At 33.5% G+C, this 26,224-nt stretch overlaps 1 protein-coding gene across 1 annotated transcript in view; it reads left to right on the top strand.

The window, feature by feature from the left end:
* Window positions 1-26,224, top strand: part of LOC129232650 (centrosomal protein of 120 kDa-like) — a 74,519-nt gene that overhangs the window by 8,536 nt on the left and 39,759 nt on the right. Inside the window, exons 5-10 of the mRNA XM_054866781.1 lie at window positions 5,469-5,660; window positions 11,069-11,188; window positions 14,619-14,705; window positions 18,233-18,407; window positions 20,516-20,750; window positions 23,678-23,827. Coding sequence (XP_054722756.1) covers window positions 5,469-5,660; window positions 11,069-11,188; window positions 14,619-14,705; window positions 18,233-18,407; window positions 20,516-20,750; window positions 23,678-23,827 — 959 coding nt within the window. The remainder of the gene's footprint in view (window positions 1-5,468; window positions 5,661-11,068; window positions 11,189-14,618; window positions 14,706-18,232; window positions 18,408-20,515; window positions 20,751-23,677; window positions 23,828-26,224) is intronic.

Raw genomic sequence — 26,224 nt, forward strand, 5'->3', positions numbered from 1 at the left:
GTCCATGTTTTTTTTTTTTTTTTTTTTGCTTATTCTATCAGTTTCAGCGAAAAAAAGTACTACTTTTGACTGAACGACACAAACCCATTTACAAAAAAAAAAAAATCTGGACATCTTTTTCTGAAGTTAAAACTGAGTTCTTAGGATTTCATCAGTTGAAAAAAAAGAAAAAAACTAGGAGAACCTCCAAACCCTTTCGTTCCTCTTTAAGTCAATAAAAAAGAAGTCTGAAATCACCTTTTAAAAGATGGTTAAAAAATGTTTTAAACTTTGCAAAATATCTGGGAGTGAACCCCAAACCCTTTGCTAAGTTTGCTAAAGATGGCTTTTAATTTGCGTCTTTAACCCATTAATGCCTGACATTTTTTTTTCAAAGATTTTTTGTTTACGGATTGCAAATAGTGTTTAATAGACAGGAAAAATAATTTAAAAAATCCAATGCAAAAAATAAATGTTTTATTAATAACAGAAAAATTGTCCCTAAAAAGGGACGCTAGGCATCAGAGGGTACATGCTTTTTCAACGACAAATATTTTTTTGCCGACGATTTAATACTTGGAAAAAAAAACTTTCCGACTTTGTCATTTTTGTTGAGTTTGGTGTCAGCAAAATGTAAATACTGCATAATTTGCTCAAATCGATTTCTACTCATTGCAGAACTAATTGCTATGTCGTTGACATCAGTTGATGGACTCCAGTAGAGTCTCCGCTGCGGCAAGCATGCATATCCACTTGTTAATAGGATAGCCAAGAATAAACGCAGCTCCTCTTGCGTTATAGAAGAGTATGTATTGTTTTTTTGTCGAGCATAGAGGGTGCTCTGAAAAACAAATTCATCCAGTATTTCATCTGTAAAAAACTCTTCAAATATTGACACTGGTGTCCATTCAACATTCAAAAAGCTTGGTGTTTCCACATTCCATACATTATTTTTTTTTATTGATGGATATATCTTTCTTAACCCAATTTCTTTCTGTATTTTTTTTCTTTATTTTTCTGCGTTTGCTTGGAAGATGCTGCTCAACATCATCACTGTCACTTGACTGACTATCTCCAACACATACTACCTTACCCTGATTAACTTTTCTAATGGTCATTGTAGCAGAAGATTTCAACTGTTGACCTGATAATTGATTAACATCAACTGAGTCATCCAGCCCACTGTATTCGTCAGTAATTTCACTAACTTGTGAAGGTGGACAAATGCATATATCAGCCTCCTTGAATTCTTTATCATCAGAGAGCTGTTCCAGAAGTGCTAAGGCTTCTTCAAAGTCAGACAAAACAATGAGAAAATCTCAATGAGTTACTGAAGATTATTAATGTCAAAAAATAACTCAGGTTTCAAAGAAGTTAATTTTTGAAACAGTTAGCTTTTCAAATTTACCTAAGTATTTTTTGAAATTGCAGAAAAAATTGTTACTGAAATATCTTAAAAAAAGGTAGTTTTATTATTAATTAGTCTTTTTAATTTTTAAAAATAAAACATATTGCCTATTTTTTAGTCTAAAAACATTTAATAACTTCTTCTGAGGCCAATTATGAATTCTAAGCAAGAAACTAGCAACGATTCAACAATGCAGTTTTTACTGCCTAGCGTCCCTTTTTAGGGACGCTCTTAAATTGCTATAAAATCCATAAAATTTTTTAAATCTACAAAAATGCAAGAAAAGGTAAACTGAAATATTGATCAAAGTAACATATGTATCAAATACAAATTGATTTACTTGTTAAAAATTTTGAAAACTTACTTTTTTGTTCTTGCATTGTGAACAATGAAATTCTTCACGAAGATCATAACAAAATGGTTACAGAACACACTTTATAACGATTATGTGCTGCCGTCTGCTAGTAACGAATTGAAACAATACTAAAGTAATAAATGAGCACAATTATTGAGTTGAAATGTTTACTTTTGGGAAATTGAGACACAATTTTTGGACCGTCCCTAAAAAGGGACGCTAGGCATTAATGGGTTAAGGCATCAGTTTTAGATTTTTTCAGGGAAGAGCCTTCCTAACCCTTACATTACCAAAGACAGTCCAAACTTCTTCGTTTTTATTATTATTATTGGTAATTAGACTTTGTTGAAAAAAGAAAAGAAATACAGGGACAACCCTGGAAACTTCTTTCCGTTCCTCAAACGTTGACCAACTCTACAAAAACGTCGGTTTTAAAACTGCAATTCCAAAACATTTAGGCGAAGGAGCATCAGACCCCCCCCCCTGCTCTTAGTCCCTCAAGATAGTCTAAAATAGTCTTCAACTTCCTAAAAAAACTTTGCCTCCGGACTTGTCAGCCCCACTCGCCGCCTCTGTATGTATGTACGAGTTATTTCTCCATAACGCCAGTGAATTGACAATTGCACAAGTTATCGATAGATTCGTCATTTTCCCGTTTTTATGTTTGGCTATTTAACACAGTCCTCTGATAATAATGAGCGGAGATATCAATTAAAAACTATTAATTATGACACTTAGATTTCGACTAAAAATCCCTATTTTTCGAAGGCTTTCCTCCATTCAAATTATTATTCTGTGTTTCAACTCAACTTTCCATAACAATGCTTTTAATAAATTTGTAGCGTGAGGAAAATTATTGAGAAGAAAAATCTGTTGCCATTTTTTTCTCGGATATGTACTAATAAAATTCTGGGTTGAGGCTTTTCCTGTAGTCGGGTGATTTAAAATGTTTCCGTTTTGGTTATTGTTCCGCCATCTGCCGTAAAACTTTTTCTGTTTTTTTTTTAAGCCTGATTGTTGAACACGTGTCACTTGACATAACTTTTAGTTTCGAGGTAGACCGTGCAAAGCCGGCCAACGCAGCTAGTCCTATCATTAAGAGAGGAAACCAGTTTAGACTGGTCAAAAACTACACTTTTTTGTCATAAAATATTAGCAAAACTATTCAAGAATATGTTGCCAAAACTTGAGTGAAAAATTCCAATTAGTGGCGATGCAATGAGCACTTAAAGTGACTGTGGAGATTCGAGAACGTTCACGGCATTTTTTTTTTTAAACGCGTTTTTCTCGAAATTACTTTTTTTCAGCTGGTGGGCATTCTAGCTCAAAGAATTTTGAACCAATTGTTCTGAAAATTTGTGTGAATATTCTTTGTTCAATTATCCTGTACATGAACTTAACTGTTGGATGATATTATTTATCATTTGTAAAACTATTTTTCTCATTGCAAGAAGTGGGAGAAAAAATAACATTTTCATCAAACACCTCAAAAGCGTGCCATTTTTCAACTTTTTTGATCACAATGGGGTTGTTTCCTTCAGTCTAAAGTATGAAAGTGATAGAATAAGAAAAAAAAAAACATGGACCCAGAAAATTCTTTTATTTTCCCAACAGTTATTTTTTGATTAATTTTTTGAGCTGTCTAATTTTTCAAACAAGGCGTGGTCTTGATGACATCGTGGTAGAAAGATATGCCAAGGAGCACAAAGGATGCTCCTTGGCATATCTTTCTACCGCGATTCCACATTATGATAATCAAGCAGCGAATTAAAATTGCTCTCTATGCTTGCTATCAACCCTTATTGTTGCCAATACAAGTGAGTAAAGATGCAAATTAAATATTTTGCTCTGTGAAAATGGCAACACGGAATGCCATTTCATCATTTGGGATGTCATCGGACAGAAGTGTAAATGATGAAAATGCACCGATTTAAGTAATTTTTTTTAATATTAAAATTAAACAAATTATTTTAAAAATGGTCAGATCCTATGTTTTCTAGCATGTTCTTTCAGAAAAAAATACTTTTAAAATTTTGGAAACGACCTCATTTTGCAAATTCAATTTGTTTTTAATTTTTAATTTTCTGATTTTTTTCCCAAGTGTCTTTTGAATGCGTTTTCTTTTGCATCACCACTCTTTATATTTTCATTAACTATTTGTTGGATATTAATTTACCTTTAATAATAAATATTAGATAGGAGATTTTGATTAAAACTTGCATGTATTTGCATAATTTACTTCTTAGATACCTAGTTCTGCAAGTTACCAGTTCATTCTATTAGTTTTAAAGCTGCAATTTTTTTTCCCAGAATTATTTATACCTATAGTAATAGGAATGAATTTTTATCTGAAACATAAAACATATTGTAAAATTTTGGGGAAATTTTCTAATAGATTGGGAGAAATGCTGGCACTAAAAACATTTTCTGCGCAGTCCTAGTTATTTTTGCGTGAAACTTCATGGCCCAATATAGGCTGGTTTTGCTACCGTTTTTCGGTACCTTCACAAAAATCTTGTTTTGAAATAGTACTTTCACAAAAATCAAGTAATAAAATCAAGTAGCTTCACAAAAACATCGAAAATTTCACAAAAATTTGCATTTTAAAATATAAAATTTGTTTCTCTGTTTAAAACAAAATTGACTCATAACATAAAATTCTAAGCAGGTTTATATGAACAATTGCTTAAATAGCATCCTTTGTGTGGTATTTTAACTAATTTTTAGCTGTTTCTCGCCAAAGTGTATTTATGCAATATTATCGCAATCTTTTAACATGTTTTGGGGAACCGTTTTTGTACATAATTTCCAATATTGTACACAGTACATAGCCCATTAAGCTGAAATTACAATGGTATTTTTGGTACTTCTTAGGCTTTTAGCTGCCCCCCCCTCCCCAAAAAACAAAACCTGTTAAAAATAATACTAGTTGACATTTACACTTTTCCAAATAAAATTTCCCTTTTTCTACTTCTCTTTTACAAAAATTAGGATACCTCTAAAAGTTTACAAAAACAATGCTGATAAAAAAAGAAAAAAAAACTTTCACAAAAATAGAATGATGCAATACTTTCACAAAAATAGGTAGCGAGAAAAATATCCTGGATTGGCCCCTGGATATTCAACTGTTTCTATGATGAATATCTACCAAAACAGAAACAAAAGTGGCTGGATTGTGATGCAATGTTTGTCTTCCAGCTGTCTTCCATAAAGTTGAGCAAAGCTAACCCAACGCTGTTTTATACAAACAATGTTCCCACTACTTCTTGACGCGAATTTAGATACGAAAAAAAAAATTTTTTTCTCAAGGTTTTTTTTCTCCCAGGTTTTCCCTAAGGAAAAAAATTTTTCCCCAAAGAATTCCCCTCAAAACCCATTTCCCCAAAATTTCCCCAGAGAGCACCAGATTTCCCCCAATCTGGCAACACTGTTCTTAGATACCTAGTTCTACAAGTTACCAGTTCATTCTATTAGTTTTAAAGATGCAATTGTTTTTTTTTCTTCCAAAGTTATTTATACCTATAGCAATAGGAATGAATTTTTATCCGAAACATAAAATATATATTGTAAAATTTTGAGGAAATTTTCTTATAAATTGGGGAAAATGTTGGCACTAAAAACATTTTCTGCACAGTCCTAGTCATTTTTGCATGAAACTTCAACTGTTTTTATGATGAATGTCTACCAAAATTGAAAACATATTGACTCGATTGAAATACCTTCCAGCTGGCCCCCCCTGCGATGCTGAAGTCTTCGAAGGGGTTCTACTTCTACTACTCGCTGTTCGACAACGACGTGATGACGGAAAAGTTCCCCAGCCTCTCGAATCCGGATTTTCTTGCCGAGAGGGCATCCGTCAGGATCTCCAGCTCTCCCAAGGTACTCGCCGAGTACTTTGAAGAGCACCCCTCCCTAGAGGTGAGTTCAATTCTTCAGTGAAAATGTCAGCTCGCTCGCTATTTGAACTGCGAGCCTCGAGTGAGGGTTCTGGGTGATGAGCAGCTTCAACAGGGTGGCGACAGATCAGGGAGATCAGGGAAAAGTCAGGGAAGTTTATTAATCAGGGAAAAGTCAGGGAAATATCAGGGAATTTCGAAAAAATAACAAAAATCAGGGAAAATTGATTTTATGAAGAGATTTTTTTTTTTTTTGCTTTACAAAATTAAGTTCTTTAATTCCCTACACTCATTTTCTGCCAATTATCTGTTCAATAGAAAAGTAAAATTAATGAGGTGCGATTATACACTGCCACATATTTTTGCATCTTTTTTCCTCAACGTCAAAGTATTGAATCTTACTTATTAACCACAGGACGAACTTCCTAAGATTGCTTCTGTGTCTGCTGTTGTTTATTTTACCTAGCTTGAAATTTCCTTTCACGCTTTCAATGCGACGTAAAATAAACAACCGTACAGGCAAAGAGGAAGCCGTCATTAATGCCTCAGCTCCTTTGCCTTTATCCCATTGTCTCGAAGTAATTACCGTACTGTAATCACGATTTCAAGAAGAAATCTTTGGTTTTTGAATTGATACTGATAAAAGTTTAAAAGTTATTACTTCTTCTTGTTTTTAACTTAATTGCTAAAATTGAACTTTCAATAAAAATAACTTTGAAAATTTAGTTCGAAATAATTTCAATTACGTTTTAGTTCTATCATAAATGCACATATTTTTTTAAGAGTGACTTTAATAGTTTCTTAAAATTCTTATGCTAAGTGGTTTCTGGAAGTAAATTTTTAATTTTCTATAATCTTTCCATTTAGAAAAATTTAAAGTACTGTTTTTTAGGGTTTTTTCCAAAAAAATTGACTTGATATATTTTTTTAACCATTTTATTAAAAAAGTAGCATCTTTTTAAAATATATCTTTAATTCAACAACTTTACCCAACTTAAAACGTTTAAAATACTGCATTTTATAAAAACATACAATGGATTTCAAGTAGAGCAAAGAAAGAAAACCATTATCATTGGTAACGTAAATCAGGGAAATTTGGTGAACTTAATCAGGGAAATCAGGGAAAAGTCAGGGAACTTTTTTTCACAGTTCCTGTCGCAACCTTGTTCAAATTTTCGTTTAGTGTAGACAGGGCCGGATTTGGAAGTGTGGAGACCCCAGGGCAACAAAGGAGTGGAGGCCTCTAATCAAGGTTCGAAAAGATCGTCATATTTTCAAAAATATCCGATACTTTGATATATTATAGGGGTTTCACCAACTTCAAGGGCCAAATCCTTTCTTTGGTTAAAAAATAAAAAAAAAGAGGGCCCCCATGCAATCTATTGCTAATAGAAAATTATAACAGATTTTTAATGATTAGTTCAGAATTCATTATTATTATTAAAAAATGTGAAAGAAAGGGGGAAGCGGGAGAAAATCGACGTGTTCAATAGATATTTTCGTTAAAAAATTTCCATTCAAGTCATTCCGTCAAATAATTTTTAAATTTTTGAGCTCAAGAAGTGAGAAGTTGTAAGGATAAAACTGAAAAGTTAACCGTTTTTCGGATTTTTTTTTACTTACTTTATTTTTCTTTAACTCATAGGTACAAATTAAATGAAAATAAAAAAAAGTATATTGCCACTGCAATGCTCGATAAAATAAAATGTTGATAGTAAATGGATGCTTGCAATCAGGGCTTTCTGATATATCGATAATAATTTTATTTTTGTGCAAGCATTCTTTGTAGAAATACAAAAAAAAAAAGTCTGGGAGAAGAAACGTAAAATTTGCTGACCCGTGAGAGTTAGGATAGTTTGTAAAAATTTTATTGTGGGGGACCCTTTTGTTGTGGAGGCCCCGGGGCAGTAGCCCCGCCTTCCCTCCCATAAATCCGGCCCTGAGTGTAGAACCTATTTTAGCTCCTTAAACTTGGACTCCCATTTGCAAGATTTTAAGGCGTGGGGCTCAGATGTTTTGCCCATGGAAACCACTTTCAGTACAGATTAGAGCTATTAAAATTTGACATTGGTAATAACTTATTCATAAAAATGGCTGGAGAAGAAATTTTTTTTACATTTTTGCGAGAAAAATGTACTAAAAGCAAAGAAGTTTTAATTTCAAAAGGGGAGCTCGAGCCCCCACTTGCCTCCCCATATGGGCGCCTATGCCCCTAAAACGAGACTTTTTCGAAAAAACTTGCAAAAATTTTTTTGTTTGACAGGAAATGATTGTATGTGCATACTAGGACTCAATTTAGAAATTTCAGGACTGCAAGCACAACAAACCTGTAGGGGGCCCCCTTGACTCACAGAACCGAAGAACTTGCTTGATCTTGCGCATCTTTTTGTCTTTTGTTACGTGTTTTTTAATTCTTTTTCAAATGTCCCCAAATTATCCTTGGAAAGGAAGCTCTGAAGCTGTTTCATTTTTGAATCAATGTATTTGTAATTTGGAAGTTACATAAGTAAACAATTACAAAAGATTTAAACGTCTTGAAATATTGTAAATCAACGGAAGCAAAATAAATGCCTTGAGCAGTCATAGTCAGGGCCGGATTTAGGGGAGGGCACGCGGGGCTACTGCTCCGGGGCCTCCACAAAAAAGGCCCCCCCTTTTTTGTGGAGGCCACACACAATAAATTTTTTACAAACTATCCTAACTTTCACGGGTCAGCAAATTTTACGTTTTTTCTCCCAGACTTTTTTTTTTTGTATTTCTACAAAGAATGCTTGCACAAAAATAATATTATTATCGATATATCAGAAAGCCCTGATTGCAAGTATCCATTTACTATCAATTTTTTATTTGATCGAACATTTCAGTGGCAATATATATATATTTTTTTAATTCATTTAATTTGTAATTTGTACCTATGAGTTAAAGAGAAATAAAGTAAGTAAAAAAAAAATCCGAAAAACGGTTAACTTTGCAGGTCATCCTTACAACTTCTCGCTTCTTGAGCTCAAAAATTTAAAAATTATCTGACGAAATGACTTGAATGGAAATTTTTTAAATCGAAAATATCGGATATACAGTAGAAGAAAGTTATAACGCCGACCTGTATAACGCAATTCTCTATAAACCGCACTACTTTTCAGAAGTAAACAATAGGTTTTTAAGCTTAAAAATTCCCTCTGTTTTGCTTTGCAAAAATAAAAATTGTTAGGCAAATTAAATCTTGAAAGTTTTTCATCTTTCCATCTTATTTCAAAGCTTTTAAATTGAAAATGAGTACTCATAGTAAACAGAAAATACCAGATGGCTCTTGAAAATGCAGCTGTTATGCAAACCACGAAGCTTGCAGAAGTGCAGGATTTTGATTGTGAAACATATTTTTTGTGAATAACTCATTGCAATATTGGTGCTTTAATACTCATTGCAGATAAAACTCATTCTGAAGTGCTAATATATAGATATATTCTGAATATTAGTTTCAAAATTTGTGAAATGATCTATATAATGCAAAAACCTGTTTAACGCAAAAGCTCTGGTCCCAAGGTGTGCGTTATAAGGGTCTTCTACTGTATACATATATATCAAAATATTCGGATATATATCAAAGTATCAGATATTTTCGAAAATATGATGATCTTTTCGAACCCTGATTAGGGGCCTCCACTCCTTCGTTGCCCCGGGGCCAAATCCGGTCCTAATCTCCTAATCATAGTGAGCTCTGTACTAACAATGATGATAAATGAGGTCTGAGTGGTCTCATTCTACGTTAAATGTCACTCCAGATAGTTTTCTCACTCTATGGGAGAGAGTTTTCCTTGGAACTCATAAACCTTTTAAAAACAGAGCCAGCAAAGTTATTAGTGCAAACAAATGAAAACATTCATTATGAAAAAAAAAAAATTTTAAGGGGCCCCAAAGCCCGTGCTTCACGGGCTTACACTTAAATCAGGCCCTAGGTCTACTGCAGTGGGCGGGTAAACGACAGTTTCAAGACATTTGAAAAAACTTGTTTTAGATTCTGTTCTAACGATATTGAAAGATTGGAATTAGACTTTTTTTTTAGCAGAAACCAAGTAAGCAAGCTTGTGCAATTAAGCTAACGTACAATCCATGACAGAAATGCAAAAAACAGGAACATTTGCAGTTATTGCCCTTACTTGCCCACAGCAGTATAGTCTATGTTATTTTTTACCAATTCAATTCAGCTGTGGTGGGGGGGGGGGGGGGAATGGAGGGAGGTGAAAGTTGTAAAAATATATTATACAAACAAAGTACAATTTCATAAGTTTTGAACTCTAAAATGGAAGTTTTTTAAAGATTGTAAAATTTTTAATTAGCTTTAAAAGAGTGAACCATTTTTCTTCATTTTCCTTGAAAAATGCATTCATATTGTTTTAAAAGATTCAAACTCCTTTTTGCTTGCATCATTCACACGTTTCTCTGACTACCCTAGGTGTGAAGAAATGGATACACACTCTCTGCAAAAAAAATAATAATAAAATAACTGTCAAGTCTATGTCTAGATGAACAAGTAAACCCACTTCTTAAAATTTTATGGCTCTCAAAGGGCTCAGAATAAATTTTGGCTCTATGGTTTGAAAATCTGGGCACAGAAATGAAAATTTTGATCACAAAATGCAACTAACAAGTTCTTATTGCTAATATTGTGTATTATGGTGATGGAGTACAGGCGTCCCTCATATAACAGGGTAGTTCTACAACACGGTTTCAATATTACACAGTACCAAATTTGCGATTATTATAACACGGTTTCGATATGACACGGAACGAAACTTAAATTTAATACTTCATTGTTTTGATATAACACTAAAGTTATGTTTAAAAAAGATGGAATTTCATTTTTGTTTAATACATTCTGTTAATTTTTGCTAATAACTAATACTTTACTTTTTTTTATGAAACTTGGTTTCGATACAACACGGTACACATACCTTGATTTACATTGTTTCGAAGTCTCGTACAACACGTACACATCCCTTGATTTGCAATATTTCTAAGTCTCTTATAACACGGTTTTGATTTAACACAGAACACGGTTTCGATATAACATGGTACACATCCTTTGATTTGCATTATTTCTAAGTCTTGTATAACACGATTTGATATAACACAGTTTTGATATAACACAGAACACATCCCTTGATTTGCATTATTTCTAAGTCTCGTATAACACGGTTTCGATATAACACGGAACACGGTTTTGATGTAACACGAAGATACATCTTAACCTAATTTTTCTCATGCACATACATAATTAGTATTAAAAATAAGTAAAAATGATATTTTGAAAAAAGTTTCTTATAACACTGTTTCGATACTACGTGGAACGAATTAACCGTTTTATACGAGGGATGCCCCCTGTATATGATTTGTGTAGCTGCATCAGTGAAATAGGAGTTTTTTTTGTTACAGATCATTTTGTGCTGCGGGGATGTCTCTCTGGGTTCCGGTCAGATTCCCTTGGAACCATTTTCCTGCGTCAACAGGCATAACATAGATGAAGAACCTTTGTGCATCGAAGGAAGCGTACAAGTAAGTGACGAATAACAGGACCAGGGTTCGAAAATATCGAATATGTCCGATATTTTGATACATATGGATCCGATATTTTCAATCAGCGCAAACTGAAGCCTTCAAAATAGTAAATGAATCCTCAAATCATTCTTTATTTTCTTAGTTTGTTATTATAATATGTAAACTTAAAATTAATGCTTCTTTCATTATTTATATCTAATATTTCATTTAAATTTTTTAAAAATTTTAATGGAGTTTATTTTGTACAGTAAAGAACCTTTTATCCGGGAACTAAAAAACCAGGAAACCAGAAAACCGGCAACTTCTTCCCAATTCTTCCCACCATTTTTTAAAAATAAGCATTTTTGGCAATTTTCGAAAAAATTAGGCTTTTTTTTAATACAAAAAAGAATATGAATAATTTCTTAATAAACACCATATTACCCAAGTATAACTAGGGATGTTTGCTAACACCAACTTCAAGTGGTTTTTCTTTATGCTGAGCAAAATTTCCGAAATATTTTCTTGATAAAATGTATATTCGTAACTCTTGAAATTTTTGTCTTTTATTGTAACTGAAAGCTAAGGAAATGAATATTGCGCATTAATTTTTAAATAATTCTAATCTAATGCAGTATTTTATTGAATGGCCTATAATTTAAGGCGTTTGACGTAAGTGACGTCGCGAAAGTGCGGGAAACGTCGAAAACCAAATTGGCGAATTTTCTGGCTAGTTAGTTGATCGTGAAAAGACGCAAGACTTATGAGGCTGTAAGAACTCATAAGTCAAAATTCTGTTAATATTAACGAAATGCAAAAGTATTGGTTATCAATAACTACCGTAATCACGATTTTTTTTTTTACACTATAGTACAAAAATCGCACATTTAGATTTAAAAACTTATTTTATGCCCTCCCTTCATTTTCTTTCTTTAAAAACATCGAAAAGTGGTAGATTTTTTTTTCTTTTCCAAACAGAATGTGAGGGTCTTAGGTATTATGAATGACTTAAGTTTTTTGGTGTTGAAATTATTCTTTCACTATTAGTTTTTTAATATTTCAATATTTAAGGGCATTTCTGAACTGTTTTCTTCTTATTTAATATGCATAACTATTTATTATAGTCATTTTAGTTTTACAAACAATCGGCCAATAGCGCTTTTTAGCGATCCAGAAAACCGGGAAATTCAGATATCCGGGATAGCGATGGTCCCGCACTTCCCGGATAATTGATTCTCTACTGTATTAAAAGTTGTACTAATTTTTCTTCTGTTAGCCGCTTTTACACAGTTACATGATTCAGAAATAAAAAATATGCTTTAGTCCGTGCACAGTCATCAGACATTTTCTGTTTTTCTGACCAACATTTAATATTTAATGAGGCACTTTTAATATGAATTAAAATTGTTACATTACTAATCATTTTATGAATATAAAATAAAAAAGGAATATTGTGTTAATTTGTTACATCAATGATGTATAAATGCATCATATAAATATAGTACATAACTTTTTGGTTATTTTTAATAATAAATGAACAATATTACAATGATTAATATATTTTTTTGTATTGAAAATGCTTTAGTTGAAAAAAAAAAAAAAACTATTGAAAATATCATGATATTTTCAAAATAAATATCGGATATATATCCTGACATATATCAACTGATATATATTGACTGATATATATCGGCAAACCCTGAACAGGACAGTTTAAACAAAGACATATTTCAGTCTTGTTTTAAAAATAAGTTTTATTTCAGGAGAATTTTCAAAAAATTTAATTTTTTGTCAATAATTTTACTTTTAAGGTTTTCTTGGTATAAATATAGTCTTGACTGCCTAACTAAAATCAGTAGGAAGAATTCTAAAATGGAAGTATTTAAAATGAGTAGGAATTAAATTTGAAATTATAATGAGTAGAGAAGGAAGAAAGGACGTGTCCCACATATTTACCTGGCGACCTTTTGGCGTTTTGGATGCATTTTTGTAACAACTTTCATGAAAAAGGAAATAATTCTACCTCTGTCATATTCGATCATAAAAAATGTTATTTTGATTCGGAAAATAAAAAGATCACTTGCTGTCCAGTAGACCAGCATTTCTTAAATTGTGTTCCGTGGAACCCCAGGGTTCCACAAAGACCTCTCAGGGGCTCCATGAGACTTACATGTTTTCGATCCACATCTTTTCATACTGATGTATTTGTTTTAGTTTACATCTAGCCGGTCCTGTGAGCAGTCTAGACTCCAATTGGTACATACAGTTCTGATTTAAATATGTTTTCCTTAGAGACGTACCGAGTACTCGATAACTACTTGGTACTCGGCCCAATTTTGATCAGATACTCGGCCAATACCGAGTAGTTGCAAAAAATTTAATATTGTCCAAGACAGATATTAAAATTTATAAAAAAGCGCAAGCATATATAATTTTCTGCAATCATTTATACAAGTCAAATTTAAATTTTGAGAATAATGAAGTTTGTAATGCTTCAATGAAATTAGTCTTTATTTTAATGTCCCCAAAGTTAATAAAACTTATTTATTAAAAATGTGCAAAAAAAGTAAATGTAGAAAATATGGAATTTTTATATTAAAAATGGATTTTTGCTACAAACAAAAATTAGTTATAAGAAATATAAAAATACCTTTGCTTAAAAAATAAATGGAAATAAAACAATGTTAAAAGCACAGTGCAGACATGTGTTTTGGCATTACAAGGAATTCCTTTTTCAATGCACAAAATGGGAGCTCGTGGATTTAAAGGCATCCGCCAAAAGTCGGATTCTTCTGTCGAACGTCTTTACATTATTTAGCTCACATTTTATGCGCTGAAAAAGACGTTCCTTGTAACTTGGGGGGGGGGGGGCAGAAACACGTGGTCTGCAGTGTTCCTGCACATTTGTTTTATTTGCTTTTAAAAATTATTTATGTTTGGCGGACTAGAACTATAATAGATTGGTATAATTTGTTTTAATTCCAACTTGATTAATCGTACCTTTTATTTATTTATTTTTAATTTTAAAAATAATTTTTTTGTAAAATTTTTGACATAAACAAAATTTTTAAAATAATGCGTAATTAAATTTCAGCAGGAATTCAGTTTTAAAAACTGTTATATGGACAAGGAGGTCTATACAACTATTCCAATAAGTTCAAAATTCATCACATGTGTGTCGGTGCTTCTTCTTAAAACATAATCGGTACTTGGTAACTCGGCCGAGTACTCGGTACTCGGCCGAGTAATGAAAGGCCGAGTACTCGGTATTCGGCTACTCGGCCAAAGTGCTACTTGGTACGTCTCTAATTTTCCTAAAGCTGATTTTTTTTTAATTCTTTTTTTTTTTTTCAATTAATTTTTTTTAAATAGTTTTAACAGTATTTAAATAGTTTTCCTGTGTTTTGTATCTAGTGTTGAAAATTTCTTGAAAAACTTTTTTGACCAGATCTCCGCCACTGAGAAGACTTCTCGATTAGGAGGGGATGACCTTTCGCCCTTTGTGGGAGTGACCGTCGTTCTTCAGGTTGATAAAGTGAGTTTTGGAGTATTTTTTCTTGTGTGCAAGTCATTATGACGCGATCCCACTCGTCCCCTTTTCATTTAGTCATCCATTATGTTTGCTTTTGTTTTTGGAATGATTCATTTTATTTTTTATTTATTTCAAAGTAATACAGTAGAAGACCATTATAACGCCGACCTATATAACGCAATTCTCTATAAACCAACTGCACAAATTTTCAGAAGTGAACAATAGGTTTTGGAAGCTTAAAAAATTCCTCTGTTTTGCTTTGCAAACATAAAAATGGTTAGGAAAATGAAATTTTGCAAGTTTTTCATCTTTCCACCTTAATTCAAAGCTTTTAAATTTAAAATTTGTACTCATAGTAAACAGAAAATATCTGATGACTTTTGAAAATGCAGCTGTTATGCGAACTATGAAGTGCAGAATAATGACTTTCTTTTGACTATGAAACATATTTATTTGTGAATAAATAATTGTAATATTGGTGCTTTATTACTTATTGCAGATAGAACTCATTCTGAAGTGCTAATATATATATATATTCCGAATATTAGTTTCAAAATTTGTGAAATGATCTATATAATGCAAAAACCTGTATAACGCAAAAGCTCTGGTCCCAAGGTGTGCGTTATAACGGTCTTCTACTGTACAGTGAAGCACTGTTTATACGTTTTCGAAGGGACTGTATGAAAAAGCGTACAAACGAAAAAACGTATAATAAGTATTGGTTAATGTGTATTAGACGTTGCAGGGACCCATTTTAAAAACGTATAATTGATAAAAAAGTATAAAAGAGAAACGTATAAACGATGTTTCACTGTAATTATACTTTATGTAGGTAAATTTAGAATGTTAAGTGCAAATACATTTATGACACGAAATAGATATGCATTTTCTTTTTTAAAATAACATGAAATAAAAACAGAGTATTATGTATTCGGCAAAATACGATATTCTGTACATTCCTTTAGTTACATATTTTTAATCTTCACTAATAATAAAGCTGAAAGTCTCTCTGTCCGGAGGATGTCTGCAGGATGTCTGTTATGCGCATAGCGCCTAGTCCGTTCGGCCGATTTTCATGAAATTTGGCACAAAATTAGTTTGTATCACCCTTTGGGGTGTGCACCTCGAAGTCATTATTTGAAAATTCGATGTGGTTCTTTTTCTATTCCAATTTTAAGAACAAAATTATCATAAGATGGACGAGTGAATTACGAAATTATCATATCGTGGAATCGTAACATGGGTACAAGCCAATTGGCAAGAAAATTCACCATAGATTATTTGTAAATATACAGGCGAACCAAAAGACCTTTTAATTTTTCTATTACGAGCAAAGCCGTGCGGGTACCACTAGTTATAAAATAAAGTTTAAAAAGTGGAAAATTAGAATCAAAAAATATTTTGCTGTTGTCCTGCTTTTGGATAGTTGCAACAGACAATGTTTTACCGTTTTTAAAAGAGCCTTAAGGTTTTTTTTTTTTTTTTTGCAACCAAAATGTAATAAAATAAGCATGTTGTGCCCCTAAAAATAAAGATAAAGCTTTTTTTTTATTTTTAATATTTGCAGTCACATTGTGTCGTTATAAAAATCCTCATAAATGCATATGCGTACCCTAAGCAGAACAACAAATGTTCTACCAGTGTTTTTAAAGTAAAAATGTTTTTATTGTCATGTATCAAATGCTAGTTATTAATGAAACAGTTAATACTTTCTTAGATTTTTTTTTATGTAAATTTTTATTAACGGGCTTGAAATTCTGATCCACATCCTTTTTGTGTGACGGTTGACATAGTAGTTTTTTTAATATTTCAAAAACTAATAAAAAATATTAGTAATTGTAAAATTAAAATACTTCTGCTCTGTAATTGTTGCCAAAAACAATGAAAAATAATAGTAATTATAAAGTTAGTACTGTTAGTAAATTTAACAAATCAATTTCAACACTGAATCTAAACAAGAATATATTTGTGGATTTTGTTGATTTTAAATTTCTTCAAATAATTTTTTTTTCAAGATTTCTTTAATTCAAGTCAAGTCATCAGTTTATCATATTACCCCTCATTATCTGGCATGCTGGAAAAAAACAAGGGATATAACCTAAAACAATTTTTTTTTTAAATATGAACAAATTGCAGTTACGATGATTGCTTCTGAATTGATTACTTTATTGGCATATAATTAAATCCATTAATAACAATAAATAACAAGCTACCTACCATAAATAACAAGCACATATGATGTGCAATACAATTTTTTTTTTTTGAAAGAAGGTTACTTTCGGGATTTATTCATTTTTTCCTTAAAGTGATTTGCTTTCTGATTGGAACTAAATGGGGAAATTTACCTTTATGTTGTTGCAAAATAAACCTCAAATTATCCGGCAATGCGGGAAAATTCGAATTTTCCGGCATGCCGGTAAATTTAAGTTTTCCGGCATGCATGGTGATGCTGTAAGTAGGTGTGGTTTTGTTGTTTTTCAGTAATATTTACATTGAGCACACACCCTTTGCCCCCACCTCCCTGGAAAAATTCAAAATCACTGGCCTGTACTTGAGTTGTGGGTTTTTGGTCAGACTACGATAATGAAGTAAGAAAAAACAGCGTTAAAAAAAAGCAGAAATTTGCCAATTACAGCAGACACGTGTTTCGGCGTTACAAGGGAATGCCTTTTTCAATGCAAAAAGTAATGAGCCTATGGATGAAAAGATATCCGACAAAAGCCAAGAGCAGATAAGCATGCAGCTTTAAAGATAAAAATAGCGGATTAGCCAAACACCGATGAGAAAATTATAAACTGATCAGGAACCAATAGGAATGCAAGCAAAGGCCAAGAGCTTTCTCTTAGGTACAGTAAACCCAGAAAGGAAGAATTCATTGAACAAAGATTAAGCGGAAGCTTAAATAAAAAGAAAAAAATGTTGGTAACCGTGAATCGCAAGAAAGGAAAAGCTGAATGGAAGAAAAAACACCACGAAATAAAATAAACAGAAACAAAAATATTTGAAAAAAGGAAAAATAAAGATAAAGAAAAGAAAGGGAGGGGGGGGGGTGTCAACCAAGACAGAAAGGGTAAAAATAAACAAAAGAAGAGAGATAAAAATGAATGGGAAAAAAGGGGGGATGTGGAAATGACAGTGTTAAAGATATGGGAGCCAAATGTTGGAAAAATATGGAACTGCACAAAGATCGTCAACTAAGTTAGAACTGTTCCTCAAAATATGAAAGTATTCCCAAAAGTCAAGATCTGATGAATTGGGGCATTTTCGGATAATCTGATAAGGAATTAAAATCAAAAGAGTGATTCAAATCCCAACAATGTGGGACAATTCTAGACTTATTTAATTGTTGTTTTTTCACATAATTTTGATGCTCTTTCAAGCGAATTTTTAAAGCACGCCGAAACACGTGTCTGCTGTAATTGGCAAATTTGTGCTTTTTTTAACGTTGTTTTTTCTTACCTGTTTAGCACAAAGGTATTTATTTATCTTACGATAATGAAGTTAATTTTGAGTTTTTTTTACCTGTTCAGCCTGAAGAGCAAAATGAAGATGCGAAAGATTCCACTCCGGTTAAAGAAGAGAACGAGGGAAAGAACCCACAACCATTCCAAGCACACCCGAAGTGCAATCAGAACAACAAGTGTTTTGAGAAAACGAACGTGAAGAGTTCTGACGTGCAAGAAAACCAAAGAGACCCACAGAAAGGTTCGTCACAACTAAGTTTTGAATCTCTATGCATTCTTAAGGGAACTTGGTACATAGAAATAAATACAAAGATTGATTTAGCATTTTTTTTTTTTTTTTGCTTAAAATGTAATCTGCACCAGGGGCATTGCAAGGTATTTTTGACATTTATGTAGAGTCCGTAACGTGACCTTTTTTGCCATAACTTTTTAATTTACTGTTGGATTAGCATATTTTTTTTTTTTTTATCTTTTCCTACCAACACACCAGCTCAAATTAAAATAATTTGCAAATCAAACGGTAAACTAAAAAGTTATGGCAAAAAAGGTCATGTTACGGACTCTACATAAATGTCAAAAATACTGTGGAATGCCCCACCGGTAAGATATTTCAGAAAAGTCTTGAAACAATCTGATCAATCAGGGCATATTTTAAGGAAATTTGACTGTGTGGGCAACTCCAACTTCCTCGGAAGGGGGGGGGGTGTAAATGTGCAGTTTATGTTCCACAACTCTGTTTACGTGTAAGTGCTGCCATCTATGAGTTATGGAGTGCGATACATCGTTGTTTAATAGTTTTATTTATTCAAAAAACTTTTGCTTGTGGGAGCGGTTAGGGATCACGCTTCCATTTTTTTACAGAAAAATGAAAAATATATAGAAACACATAACCGATGGAAAAATTTAGGAAAATGTAGGTGGGAAATTTTATTTGACTGTGGGGCCAATTTTATTTGACTGTGTGGGCAATTGCCCAAAAAAAACCCATTTAAATATGCCCTGTGATCAATATGAGTGAAATAAAAAGGTGTTTAAATAATTCTGCTGCACTATTTTACTTTGTGTAGAAAGTATTGTAATTACAAATTTTTTTTTTTAATAATAATTTTATGTTTTTTAAAAGTTGTTTTCTCAGTTTGAAATTTTTTACAAAATCTAAGCATTTTAAATTGCTAAAATTGTAAAATTTCCGTTTTATCACGGGAATTTTAATGTTGTAGGTGCAAGGCATTTTACTTAATGTTTTTTTCTTTTTTGTTGCTAACATTATTTTCGAGCGGTTTGTCAGAGTTTACAGTTTAAAAAGTTTCAACAAAAGCATTTGTGCTTAGGTTTTAAGTAAATGAAAGCTGATTCTGCTTTGTACTTTGCTATTTTCTGACAGGGTCTTGGGGGTTTAATTAAGGGCAGATTTTAATTTAAATTTGACTTGTAAATTTGAATTGTAAATGATTGCAGTATATTATATGGTTGCACTCCTTCATTAATTCTAAAATCTGCCTTAACAATATTCCATTTTTTACAACTACACGGTATTGGCCGAGGATCTGATCAAAATTTGGCCGAGTACCGGGTACTCGGCAAATTGGCCAAGGATGCAGAGTACTGAGTAGTTACTGAGTACTCGGTACGTCTCCAGTATACATTTCTGAATAACATTTCAGTTTTGGTCTCCTTATCTTAAGAAAGACATTAATGTATTGGAAAGGGTTCAAAGGCGAGCTACAAGGATAATAAATGGACTTTCTCACTTAGACTACGATTCCAGGCTTAGAAGGCTAAAAATGTACAGTCTCGAACAAAGAAGAGACCGAGGGGACATGATTCAGTTGTTTAAATTTATTAAAATGGAAGATGTTACGGGGCTGAAGTTTAGCACCGAAAACAGGACGAGGGGTCATTGTTTTAAGCTGTTTAAACCTCAGGCTAACATGGATACTAGGAAAAATGATTATTTTAGCAGGGTAGTGGAACCTCGGAACAGCTTACCGGAAGAGGTGGTCATGAGCAAAGGAGTAGACAGTTTTAAGAGGGCTATTGATCTTCACTGGGGATTGTAAATGGACTAGGACCAGCCTAGCTGGGCCCAGAGCCTGTTGCTGGTCTCCACTTTTGTATTTGTATATTCCTTTTTTTACAACTACACGGTATTGGCCGAGTATCTGATCAAAATTTGGCCGAGTAATGAGTACTTGGCAAATTGGCCGAGTGCCGAGTAGTTACTTAGTACTCGGTACGTCTCTAATATACATTTTTGACTAACATTTGGTAAGCTATCATTTGATGCCAAAACTGCGAGTTGAATGCTTCGAAAACTAATTCGAGTGAATGTTTTGTCCTGTATTGCAGAGTATCAGCTCCACAAGGAGTCGAACCATTCCTTGGTCAACGGCTCCGGCGACCCTGATGTCATCCCCTGCAACCATTCCGCAGACAGCACTCCCCCAGGGAATGGTGACATCACTGGACGTCCTGCTTCTATTCCTGTTCAGGGAGATGGAAGCGCCAGGCATTTCTCCTTCAACCTGGACCTGCGCAATTTCCAAGCCACCCGATTGGCCCATCCCATTCATCTGTTCATCAGGTACGTGTCGCACACCGAGAAGGAGAATTGTTGTCGCAGAGTACGAAAATGGTAGAGCTTTTTTTAAATTCAACTACAGTGAAATATCGGAAATACACCGCCAGCTCAGTCAATTGCAGCCGAGGACTGCAGTTTCGTGCTTATTAGCACTCATCAGCCCGGTATAGGAAAGTAGGAATACTAAGTGTCATTTACTGCAGTTTGGGTCACTTAAAAAAAGTTTGGAATTCTCTTAATAACGATATGTTGCACATGCAATCTTGCTAAAAGCGTTAGACGGTTTTTTTCAAATTTCACAAATATCAAATGTGAGGAATTCAGGGTAAGTCATCTGTGTTAACCACTCGCTATAAATGAAATACACCGCCAGCTCAGTCAATTCCAGCCGAGGACTGCAGTTTCGTGCTTAATAGCGCTCATCAGCCCGGCGTAGGAAAGTGACTGAGCTGGAGGTGGAAAACCTCATAAGGAAGCCAAGAGGGCCAAACAAACTGGTAGCTAATGCAGAATTAGCACTGACCAGACGAGTGACCAGAAGCAAAGGTTTGGTTCAACTCGAAGATTGAAGGCAAGCTGGCAGTGTATTTCATGTATTTCTGCCTTAGCCCTGGCTGTAGGAAATTTGACTGTGTGGGCAATTCCAACTTCCTCGGAATGGGGGGGGGGGATTGTAAATGCGCAGTTCATGTTAGTTGAATAATCGTTAGTTGAATTAACCATTTGAATCTAGTTTCTTTTTCTTAGGTTCACCAAAAAATGCATCTTAAATAGAAATTTGCTGCTGTGATTTTCTTTTAGCACTCATACTTGCATACTCGATCGAATACAACTGCAACACAGAATATAAAAGAGAGCGTAAAAACGAATACTTCAAATGACCACCCACTACAAGCTTTATACCGGACACATGGGGCCGGTTACGTGCTGCCATCTATGAGTTTTGGAGTGTGAGACATTGTTGTTTAATAGTTTTATTTATATAAAAAACTTTTGCTTGTGAGAACAGTTAGGGGTCACTCTTCCATTTTTTTACAGAAAAATAAAAAATATATAGAAACACATAACCAATGGAAAAATTTAGGAAAATGTAGGTGGACAATTTTATCTGACTGTGGGGCCAATTTTATTTGACTGTGTGGGCAATTGCCCAAAAAAAACCCCATTTAAATATGCCTTGGTTCAACTGGAATATTGAAGGCAAAGCAGGTTTATTCAGTAAGTTACAGCCCTACAGCCAAGGCTAAAGCAGAAATATATGAAATACACCACCAGCTCAGTCAATTCCAGCCGAGGACTACAGTTTCGTGCATATTAGCGCTCATCAGCCCGGCGTAGGAGTGACTGAGCTGGAGGTGGAAAACCTCTTAAGGAAGCCAAGAGTGCGAAACAAACTGGTAGCTAATACAGAATGAGCACTGACCAGACGAGTGACCAGAAGCAATGGTTCGGTTCAACTCGAATATTGAAGACAAGGCATGGTATATTCAGTAAGTTACTGCCCTATAGTCAGGGCTAAGGGAGAAATATATGAAATACACTTGTAGAGATTTACGCAGTAGAAAAATAAAACAGGGCAGATATTTAAAAGCATTTAGTTTTATTTGTAAATTCAAACATTAAAATCATGTTCAATATGAACTTCATGCACAAACATGTTATTTAAATGGTCAACTCGCCATTATAACTGAAGACACAAGCATTTATAAGAAAAGAAAATGATAGCGCTGCATCAAAACATGTGTGACGTCACACTGACGAATCGGCAAGAAAACGGCATTGCCGATTCGTCCCCCGCATTTTCATGAGAAAACATGGAAAAAATTAATTCAAATCGCAACAGCTCAGTCACTTCCAGCCGAGGACTGCAGTTTCGTGCTTATTAGCACTCATCAGCCCGGCATAGGAGTGACTGAGCCTGAGATGGAAAACCTCCAAGAGTGCCAAACAAACTGGTAGCTAATGCAGAATGATGAGAGCTAATAAGCATGAAACTGTAGTCCTTGGCTGGAATGACTGAGCTGGCGGTTTATTTCTGATATTTCTGCCTTAGCCTTGGCTATAGGGCGGTAACTTACTGAATTTACGGTGAAATATGTTTAACACAGAAACGCTTAACATGAAAAATCGGTTCACGCAAACTGGTATAGCGATCCGGACTGCGTACTGCACACTTAAACATAAATCTTTTAACATGAAATTCATTTAAAACGAAAAAAATTTCGGTCCTTTCTGTTTCTTGTTAAACGTTTTCCACTGTATGGGGCTCCACTCCCTGTTTGCTAGTGCTCACCAACCGCTGAAGATTGCTTTGCACTCTATTTTGGTTTTTACAAAGATATATTTTTTTATTTAGGAATTATTGAATTTAGGGAGGATATATACAGTAGAAGACCGTTATAACGCACACCTTGGGACCAGAGCTTTTGCGTTATACAGATCATTTCACAAATTTTGAAACTAATATTCAAAATATATCTATAGATTAGCACTTCAGAATGAGTTTTATCTGCAATGAGTATTAAAGCGCCAATATTACAATTAGTTATTCACAAATATGTTTCACAATCAAAATCCTGCACTTCTGCCAGCTTCATGGTTTGCATAACAGCTCCATTTTAAAGTGCCATCTGGTATTTTTTGTTTATTATGATTACTAATTTTCAATTTAAAAGCTTTGAATTAAGATGGAAAGATGAAAAACTTTCAAAATATTATTTGCCTGACCATTTTTATGTTTGCAAAGCAAAACGGAGGGATTTTTTAAACTTCAAAACCTATTGTTTACTTCTAAAAAGTACTGCGGTTTATAGAGAATTGCGTTATACAGGTCGGCGTTATAACGGTCTTCTACTGTATCATGATAGATATTGTCTGATATATATTGTCAAACCCTGATTCATAAAATTATTAATTATTTCCCGTTTCAGGTACTCGTATCCGTTCTTCGGAACAACGACGTCCATGGTGACTCATCCCGACATGGAAGTGCACCCCAAGAGCCAAGTGTCCATCCCCCACGGCTACTGTGCCTTCAACTTTGCCACCACCTTTGCCCTCCTCAAGTCCACCTTCTGGGAGTGAGTGTCTTCCCGCTGGAAGAGACGTTTTTTTTTCCCTCTCAAGTCAGGGTTGGCGAGTTTCTGCCAAGGTGGTTAAAACCACTGGTAGAAACCGGTTCAAACCGGCATGGCAAAAACCACTTTCTGCCAGATTTGTGGCAGAAACTGGCAAAAACTCACAAAATGAAAAATTAATTCTTGATATACAACAGAACATGCATGGAAAAAATAATTGATTGTTAATCAAAGCACTGTAATTTTATTACAAAATTATCACAATTCAAAATCAAATGTTTCATTGTTTGGACTCTGTAATTGCTTCTTAGAAAAGGTGGTTTCAAAAATCTAAACAGGTTCTCAATTTAATATGCATCAATGAGAAACTTGAGAATATTCTTGAAATAGAAGAGCTAGCATCAAGGAGCAAGCGATGTTTGTGAAACTTTCATCTATTGTATAACTGGTCCACCATGTAGTAACTGGGGTTATGGTAAAAATTTGACTGGAAAAATAAGTGTTGAGAAATGGCGACAATTTGTTTTGCAAAGCTGTGACATTAGGCACAAAATCTAGGCAAGTAAAATTCGGAAACTTTCTTCTTGAAGCACAGGACATGATAATTTCAATCGCAAACAATTTAGAGGAAGCAGATAAGTGAGAAAATTACAATCAGTAACTCCTCTTTCCTAAGCACCTCCCTATGATTTTTTATCCCTTGTTAAATTAATCCAAATACTATGAGCATCGACAATTGAAAAGTTCCCTTTCTGAACTAAATCAAAGGTACTAGCATTGGATGTTCTTTTTTTAAATGATGAAATGATGTTTAATTTTTTAGTTCACCTAAACAAATATCATTTACAAATTACTTCAGTTATTAAAGACACTTTTAAGTTTGTGCCAGTTTCTGCCGGTTTTTACCGGTTATAACCAGTTTCTGCCACTGGCACGGCAAAAACTAGTTTCTGCCTGCAAAAAGCCAACCCTGTCTCAAGTTGTATGCGTATGCATACAGTGGCTCCCAAAAGTGTTTGTACACCTGTGACTTTCAATGAAATAGGCCCCATGCATTGGTTAGAATTAATATTTCGGAATAGGTATTTAATAGAGACGTACCGAGTAGCACTTTGGCCGAGTACCGAGTACTCGGCCTTTCACTACTCGGCCGAGTTACCAAGTACCAATTATGTTTTGAGAAGAACCCCCGACACACATGTGATGAATTTTGAGCTTATTGGAATAGTAGTATAGACCTCCATGTCCATATAATAGTTTTTAAAACTAAATTCCTGCTGAAATTTAATTATGCATTATTTAAAAAAAATTGTTTATATATATATATATATATATATTTGACAAAAATTTTACAAAAAAACTATTTTTTAAATTAAAAATTAAAAATAAATAAAAAAAGGTATGATTAATCAAGTTGGAATTAAAACAAATTGTACTAATCTATTATCGTCCGTCAAAAATAAATAATTTTTAAAAGCAAATAAAACAAATGTGCAGGAACGCTGCAGACACGTGTTTCTGCGTTACAAGGAACATCTTTTTCAGTGCATAAAATGTTAGCTAAAGACTGTAAAGACATTCGACAAAAGAATCCGATTTCTGTCGGATGCCTTTAAACGAGCTCGCATTTTGTGCATTGAATAAGGAATTACTTGTAATGCCAAAACACGTGTCTGCACTGTGCTTTTAACGTTGTTTTATTTCCTTTTATTTTTTAAGCAAAGGTATTTTTATATTTCTTATAACTAATTTTTGTTTGTAGCAAAAATTGATTTTTAATATAAAAATTCCATATTTTCTATACTTACTTTTTTGCACAATTTTTAATAAATAAGTTTTATTAACTTTGGGGACATTAAAATAAAGATTTATTCCCTTGAAGCATTACAAACTTCATTACTCTCAAAATTTAAATTTAAATTGTAAATGATTGCAGAATATTATATGTGATTGCGTTTTTTTATAAATTTTAATATCTGTCTTGGACAATATTCAATTTTTTGCAACTACTCGGTATTGGCCGAGTATCTGATCAAAATTTGGCCGAGTACCGAGTACTCGGCAAATTGGCCGAGTAGGCCGAGTACCGAGTAGTTACCGAGTACTCGGTACGTCTCTAGTATTTAATTTCAAGATCTATGATCTATTTTTAACAAAACTACATGAAAAATTTTAATAAAACATTCAAACTTGATTTTTAAAAAATCAAAAACCAAAATGTGCTGGAAATTTTATCTCACAAAAGTCTTCGTACACTGTGAAAAAAGCTCAAAAAATTAGTAAATAATCTAACTTTTTACTAAGTCATTATTTAGTAGAATATCATGCAGTATCAACAACAGCTTTTAAACGTCTGGGAATAGATTTCATTGTTTTTTCTTTCTTTTTTGTGCAATTTCT

The sequence above is a fragment of the Uloborus diversus genome, unplaced genomic scaffold (genome assembly GCF_026930045.1).
Source record: "Uloborus diversus isolate 005 unplaced genomic scaffold, Udiv.v.3.1 scaffold_13, whole genome shotgun sequence".
NCBI classification, from domain to species: Eukaryota; Metazoa; Arthropoda; class Arachnida; order Araneae; family Uloboridae; genus Uloborus; species Uloborus diversus.